General features: G+C 35.0%; 1 protein-coding gene across 1 annotated transcript; it reads right to left on the minus strand.

Annotated features, from left to right (window-relative positions):
* Positions 1-1,215: 1,215 nt before the first annotated feature.
* Positions 1,216-2,275, minus strand: LOC141638530 (protein P21-like). Its single transcript, XM_074447940.1, has one exon. It carries the CDS (start codon positions 2,074-2,076, stop codon positions 1,396-1,398), a length of 681 nt encoding a protein of 226 aa, XP_074304041.1. The 5' UTR covers positions 2,077-2,275; the 3' UTR covers positions 1,216-1,395.
* Positions 2,276-8,463: the final 6,188 nt, after the last annotated feature.

Here is an 8,463-nt window from a genome sequence, read left to right on the forward strand (position 1 = left end):
TCTTGGCGTCCGATTTTACACAGGGTATCTATACTTGCCATTTAAATTTTATTTTGTGTATAATTGTTGCCTAATGCGTATATTTATCATTTATGATACATTTGGTAAAACATTTCTTAAAATCATGTTTTAAGATAAAATTTATCAACTAAATTATAATTTATAAGCATATCCTAGATCCATTATTCCTGTTATTATTGCTATTGTTAACTACTCTCGCTACTATTAGTTTCACATTTATTACTCTCGCGATTACTACAATTATTTTTATTACAAACAAATGTTAATTTTGTATTTAATTTTTAAAATTTGGCTATACATAATATAGAAAGGTATAATGTCACCGCAAAATTACTAATGTCACTTATTTTTGTGAGATTGTGAATAATAACATACCTTTATTAGACGTAATTTATATTGTTGTGGCATTAACAAAAAATTTAGTTCCAAGCATTTTTTCTTTCACAAAAAGTGTAGTGCTTATAGTTATCCTGGAAACTTTTTTCTTTCACATTAATTTTTCAATATGTGTAAACCGAAATTAAAGGGACCATGCAAATTTGTTTTTCTAATCCGCCACTTGTTTCATGCACACTTACTTTTATTACTTAATCTTATCAAATTTATATATTTAAAAGGATTTTTCTAACGTGTGCCCTAAGGGCACACATTAAGAAAATAAATATGGGAATATTCATTAGATATCCTCACTAATTATGGTAACACTAAGTTTATTCTTACATTTCTCATGAGAATATGTTGTGAATCTTTCCTTATATACTCCCTCCCGATCACTATAATGAACCCACTTTCCCGAAACGGATTATTCAACTAATTTTCCCCTTTCTATTTTTAGAAACTTTTACTCTTATTTTATTCATCCCTCTCTCCTATCACCAACCTCCACCCAACTCTTTTACTCCTATTTTAATATTTTTCCTTTAAGTATTGTGCCCATATCAAATGGGAACAATATAGTGACTGAGAGGGAGTATTACATTAATCAAACAAATTATAAGACAGATTGACTATTTTAACTACTATTACTAATGCGTTTACCGTTTTACTACTCTCACCACTACCATTGCTACTTTGACTACCTTGTTGCTATTATAGTTACTTCTATAACTCAAATTTAGAGGTGTTCACTTGTCCGAAATTGGACCGGACCTAATGGGAGCGGATAGAAAGAATCCAGAGATCATACAATCCCATATCCCAAAACCAGAAACCACTGAAATGTAATAATATTACAATATATAGGGATAATCATTTATTCATACATAATATGTCCGTACGACTCACATACATATATAAATATATAATACTCCGTACATATGTTCCCTTCAATAATGCCACTCCGTACTCAAGAGAAGGCATAATGTCACTCCGTACTCAAGGGCAAAAAGTTACGGCGTAATTAGTACCACTAGCACAAGTAAAAGTACTAGTAGGATCATCTTTAGGGTAACTATAAGCACTAGGGCAGGCATTCTTAAAATACTGTGAAAACATGGTAGGTCCACAGTTTCCTGAATTGCAACAATATTGGTCCGTCTTGAAAACCGTGCATGGGTTGTTACACCCGCCTGGGGCCTTTAACTGACTTGGGCACTGGCCAATAAGGTCCGCCGGACAAGTCGGCCCGGAGGTACAACCATTGGATACGGGTAAGAATGTCATGGGCACGTTGAAACCGTCGACTAATGATATGTCGAAAAAATCGCGACTGCCGCCTTGACCAAGGGTGTATTCGGCTAGGGTGTTCGGTGGTGAGCCGTAACCGGTGCATTGGAGGACCCCACCACAGTCTCCGGTGGTGCAGCTAAGCCCGTTGGCCCCATTTGCGGTGCACCCGGTTCGGGCCCAAATGCGAGCTCCGGCCTGGCCCGGGTTAGCGCTGATGGTCCAGGTATCACCCTGGTTCATCTGTCGCCCACCACCTGGGACGGCAGCAGCCCAAACTGGAAAATTACAATTACTTTTGATTGTGAATGTAGCAGCATAGGTGCCTGTAATAAAGAGGGATGTCACTAGGACGATACAGAAAATTAGGACGGAGTTCAAGTGACTCATGTTTGTGGGTGGGGGAAGTATGTGTAGTGTTTTTTTTATTGTAAGTGGTGAGTAGTGTGATTTTGTAGTTAAGATGGTTTGCCTTATATAGAAAAATTGGCAACGATTGATCTTTGGCCTTTGGGTATGTTTTTGTTTTGAGTCCTCTTTGTGACTTTTCCCTACTTGGATTAGATTTAATGTGTACGACTCTTCATCACAAATCGTCGGCATTACATTAGAGTCATACGGGGTATTGGACACTCCCTCACTGAGTCACTGATATGGCCATATGAGTATATTAGTCGTAATAAACTGAGTTATGCCAATAGTATGGATATACAGTACTTTGTTAGTATCTTCTTTCTTTTTGTGATTAATACCGTAGAGGCGTAGAGGTACACAACTCACAAAAAAGTGTGATACATATCTATTCCCTTCCCATTCTCATTATTATCAATCAAATGTAACGTTATGATTGAGAGATAATATGAGCAACCATCGCACCAAGCCAAATTAATTATTGTATTATGGTTCCAATATTAAAAGAGTATAGAACGGAGTAAACCTGTTATCGATAGAATATGCAAATCTCATGACAGAGGACACTTTCTATCACAAGAATATGATCATTTTACTAACAAAGTATTATAATGTGAAAAATTGTTTTAGTAACTTTTTATCTAATATTGTCATGGCTACATTTTCATTTTAAATGGGTTATATTTTATCTCGTCTTCAACTTGTGACGAAGTATTACGGTTGACTTATTGATTTTAGAATAGATGCTCGAATTTATGAATACATTTCCGAAGTGGTCGACGCCAATGACGAAATACGAATATGCATGCATGCATTTACTGACTGGGAGTTTATACCGCTTAATTATAGCTAGTTCTGCCAAATTTAACTGCTGAAATTTCCTCGTCTCAATCAATGAATCAACTCTCATTGTGAACACACATTTGCGGCAATATTTAATTTGTTATGCTCTACCAAGACAAACTATTGTTCAAGCTGCCGTTTACGACTAATACGACTTGTTTGTACAATAAATTAGTGGCTAACAATTTTTATCGGAAACTCGTTAAATCTAAAAATTGTTTACCAAGTAGAAGAATTTGCGAGACTTTATGGAAAAAAAGGGATTACATCACTGGTGTTTTAAGAGTATCGTACAATCATGTTAAATCTATTTGAGTTTGCATATTTTTTTAGAGCTTTTAAAAACTTTTAGGTTACATTTCAACATACTTTTTGACATTAAATTAAAATAATTGAGACTATAATGTGTTGTTTTTGAGTTTAATTATAAATTTTGGAGCTCAATATTATACTCCATAAAGGTACTCATAAATTTTACAATAAAGTTTTGAAGTTTACATTTAAACTCAAAAAAATTATCATAAAGTTCAGAAAGTATACCATAAGGCATAAGTTGTAATACAAGTGATATTAGTGTCTATCTATTGAAAAGTTGTGGTCTAGTGTCAATTCAACAAATTAACATTTTCAAATTGTGTGCATATATAATTCTTTGTATTGTACGGATTATGTTTTATGAATAAGTGAAAAAAAGGAACATACATCGTATGTACTACCTCCAACTTTTTTATTTTTGAGCATATATGTATATTTTTTGAGCTTATTACCTCACGCTTTATTTGTTTTTGAGCATATGTATATTTTTTTTGAGCTTATTAAAATTTATAAGTTAGATTTTAATTTTTTTTTCCATCAAAATTCAAATTTTACTAAATTTATATGTAATGTTTTTGAGTTTTATTGTAATTTTTTTAGAGCTTAATATTTAAATGAATAAACTCAGAAACTTTATAGTAAAACTTGTAACTTTTAAAACAAAACTCAAATTTTTTATTATAATGATCAGAAAATATAGAATTGTGGTAATACATTAAATGTATGATCCATGAAAACCATCAAACCTCCATTGATGAAGGAGAAGATGAAGATGGCTATTACAGTAATATTGAAGTATTTAGAGAAGGAAAAGAGATAGAAAGCTTTGTATATTATTGATAAAATATTATGTGTAAGATATATGGATTACAATGAATGATCTTGCTTATATATTAAGATCTCTAACCGACTAACAAACTTAGTTGGTGGTTAGTTACATGATCATTGACTAGTCAACTAACACCTAACTTATATTGTCTACATTCCCCCCTCAAGATGGACTACAAGAGGACAATTGTAGGCCAAACTTGGCAGCCAGAATATGTTGTTCACTGGTACCCAGAGGTTTAGTCATTATGTCAGCTAGCTGCTTCTTTGTGCCAACATGCTGAGTTTTCAGAAATCCTTCCATTTGCTTGTCCCTAACAAAATGGCAATCAACATTGATGTGTTTTGTCCTCTCGTGAAACACAGGATGCTGAGCTATGCACTATGCAGCTTTATTATCACAGTACAATGGAATTGGAAATTTAATAGGAACTTGTAGCTCTTGTAACAAACTAGCAGTCCAAACCAACTCACTTGATGTGTAGCTCATACTTCTATATTCTGCTTCAGCAGAACTCTTACTCACGGTCTTTTGCTTTTTAGTTTTCCATGAAATTAGAGAACTACCTAAGAAAACACAGTACCCACTTAGGGACCTGCTGCTAAATGCACAGGTTGCCCAGTCTGCATCAGTGTAGGCCTGCAATTCTAGTGAGGCGAATCTTTGAGTAAAAATGATCCGCATTAATGGTACCCTTCAAGTACTTGACCAAATGTTATGCTGCAACATAGTGTTCATCTCTTGGAGCACTTAAGAATTGACTCAAATGCTGGACTGCATATGAGATGTCTGGTCTGGTCAGACTAAGATACAGCATCCTACCTGTAACACCCTCATACTCCAAGTGCCTTACCAGGACCACCCAGGTATAAGGATGTTACCATTTCGGTTACCCGAGGCAATGATAATCAAATAAACAATAATGAAACAACATTTAAATAGAAATACTTTAGTGAAAGGTTACAATCCAAAAACCAAACCAAAATACGTATACATGTTCTCAAACCAACTCTCATCGATCTAATCGAAATGTTTATGAAAACTACTAAGCTACGAGCGGAAGACTTCTATCATCGACGGTGGCACATCCCGCCTATCCCAGTACTCAACTCACACCTGCTCAATATCTGCTCACCATCCCCGAATGGATCACCCCAGGTTTTAAAACAATAAACCGGGGTCAGTACTATTCACGCAATTTATACAACCAACAATATAGTAATCAAGACAGCTCAAGCAGTCACACACAATCACCCACTCCAATCAATCTCCGTCACCGACTGTCCACTGGACCAGCCCTGCCAGTGGAGGACCGCAACCGTACCCACCAAATCCCCGCTCATCATACCGAGCGATAACCCTGTCCCATTAATGTGCACATCCCCTTCCGTGGCGGGTTCCACGAAGGGCGAAACTATGACGTGAAGCCACTCCCGCAACTGACTTGTTGGAGCTTGTGTCCTCCAGTTAGTGCAGATAACGTCATTGCACATACACTTGTACGGACAAGTGGGAGCTTGTTGGGGCTGGTGTCCTTTACAGTTAGTGCAAGGACTTATAAATCTCTAAAAGGATCAAATGGTATACTTTTGTATTATAATCAGTTGGTCCACGTTTATCAATAACGGTTGGCTTGCTAGATAAGTTTGACGTTATTGTCATACAGATGGCGGTGATCAACTGGTCCCTAAAAGTCACACCTATAGGATACGTTTGAGAGATGTGACGGTATGAAAATACAGTCATGTAGATGCCAAAATTGACTAAGCAGTTAGTCCGAGTTATTGACTAATAATTAGTCAAACGCGATGTTGAGATGATTATTTGATACGGATTAAATAATAAAATGGCTAAGACGAATTAAGCGGTTAATTCGTAAATTAAATATAAACGATTATATTTAATTGATGTATATTGAATTAATTATACAATATTGTCTTTGTCGGACATGTATTAATATTTCAACTAATCCGTATTATTAGTTGATGTTTTAATAACCGATAACCGATGACGATTTATAATAAAACCGCGTCATATACATTTAGCATTTTACGAACCGGACCACGAGGTAAAAAATAAGAGGAAGTGGAAGCCCACTTCCCATTAGGTCTCGGTTTGGCCGAATGAGAGGAAATAAAAGGAGAGCCTCTCCTCACTAGTAACCTAATAAAATTCATTTGAAAATACATTAGGGTTTTGGAGGCATTTTTCCTCTAAAATTTCTAGATCTCACATCTAAGAAAAACTCACACAACTATTCTCTCAATATTGCAAGGCAATTAGAGAATACACTTCTAGCACGAGGGCATAATCTCAGACAGTCTTGGGTGTATCGATTAGGAGGAAATCTTTGTTGATTTCTGATCTTAGGCCAAATTCTCAAGGACCCGAGGTTGTTTCTTTATTCCTTATCGTTTCTATTGTTATTTCGTTTATGACAATAATTTGCATATCAAATTTACGTTATAGTCCTACAATTAAAGGGTTTTATACGGATATTACCCCACAAGTGGTATCAGAGCGAGGCCACGTAAATTTTTCTATGTGATTTTCATCAAACGAAATTGAATCGATAAATTTTTGCATAAAATTGATGAACCGTGTGGCTGTTTTTGGTCTCGGCCAAATTTTTTTGTCACGGCAATTTTTTTGTGTTGAAAACCGTGCGGCCTTTTTTATTTATCACGGCCTGTTTTCATTTTTTTTGCCTTGAATTGCGTGCCTCACGGTGCTTGGTAGATCAGACGATCTTTTGTTTTTCGATTTGTTCTTTGCGTATTGTTATTTTAATCGATAATTATAACAATATCTTCAGATCATGTCAATTGTAATTTTGTTTTAATTCGGATTATGTTCAATTTACAATTGTTTGTTAACAAATCGATTTTGTTTGTTTTTGTTAAGGCTCTCGAAAAAAAATTTTTGGTACTGTTCACGGCCAGACGTGAAGAAAAAAAAAAAAAAAATTTGAGTTTTATTTTTTTTGGCCTTAACATGTGCATAATACGGATTTATGCATTCGCTTGATAGTGAAACGGTTCACTCACGTACCATTTAGTTATTTTAAAACGATTTAAAGTAACGGATTATCACGGATTATAATTAAGTTGATTAAAGCGGTTTTGTCACATAATTTTAATCATTAAAGGTGGTTTGGATAAATTTAACATAATTACGGAATTATGTCACGAATAAATTTAATTTAGTTGATGCATTTTTTTATCGTCATTGTTGAATGCCTTGAATGCTTTTAATTACGTATTTATTTATTTTTTACAAACGGTTGTAACTTAGTGTGGCCTTAGTAGAACGTGTTACCGTAATGATGGAACACGGTCTTGGTTGTATTTTGAGATCTCGTATCTCCATTTTTATTTTTTTTGTAATTACAGTTTTATTTAGAATGTAAATAGGTTTATATTTTGTAAATTTTAATTGTAATTTTGAGAAGACCAAAGATGGAGATCGGATGCTCACTCCCGCTGCATGGAAAAGATGTAACATCAAGACAAGCTTCTCGGGTCCAACGGTGGATTCCAAAGTTGTATTATGTTCTTTTTACTAGGATAGGCCACACTAGGAATTTTTATTTACGTTTTGCATTCTTTCATTTATTTTTCGCAACGATAGATTGCATCATATTCCGCCTAAAAACCAAACCACCTAATAATTGCATGAAAACTGACTCATATAGAGGTCACGCGTTAGTTTTCTTTGATATACAGATATCACACGTTTTATTTTAAGCCATCACCTAAATTAATTCATTCACGCAATGCTAGTTTTTCGTTCACTTACAATTAATTAAAATTAAGTCGATGGGATCTTCCTCGTATAAACAAAAATTGAGAACGGTCTTTATAGGTCAAACTCCAATGAATCCCTTCTTCGTCGGTAGGCATAATATGACCCCTTCTACGTCGGGTAAGTTGGAACCGATTGACATATTTTATCTCAACACTATGGTCACTCGTACGATCCTGTGATTATGGTGGACTATAGATAGGATTTACGGAATCTATCAACCAAGAGTTTTTACGGAAGAACTAGCTAAACAGTTGGCTTATCAATTTACAGAAATTGAGTCTTGGGATCACTTGTATTATTCTTGAGGGAGATCAATTATGCAAGTGCAATGAGTCTACACAATTAAAATGAATTTTTAATAGACTTAAATCACCTCGATGAGTTGCTTATTTCGTTTTTGTTTTTCTTTCTTTTTCAGCGTAGATCACGTTTTTTAAAACTGCTAATAACATAATGGCTGGCATCCTCGATGACCCAATGCCAAGTGCCACATTGGACCGTGAGTCCTAGCTTCGGATCTTCATGAATCAGATGAATCAGTCCACTAGACTGAAGAATGATGGATCAAACTT

Source organism: Silene latifolia, unplaced genomic scaffold (assembly GCF_048544455.1).
Source record: "Silene latifolia isolate original U9 population unplaced genomic scaffold, ASM4854445v1 scaffold_20.1, whole genome shotgun sequence".
Lineage (NCBI taxonomy): Eukaryota > Viridiplantae > Streptophyta > Magnoliopsida > Caryophyllales > Caryophyllaceae > Silene > Silene latifolia.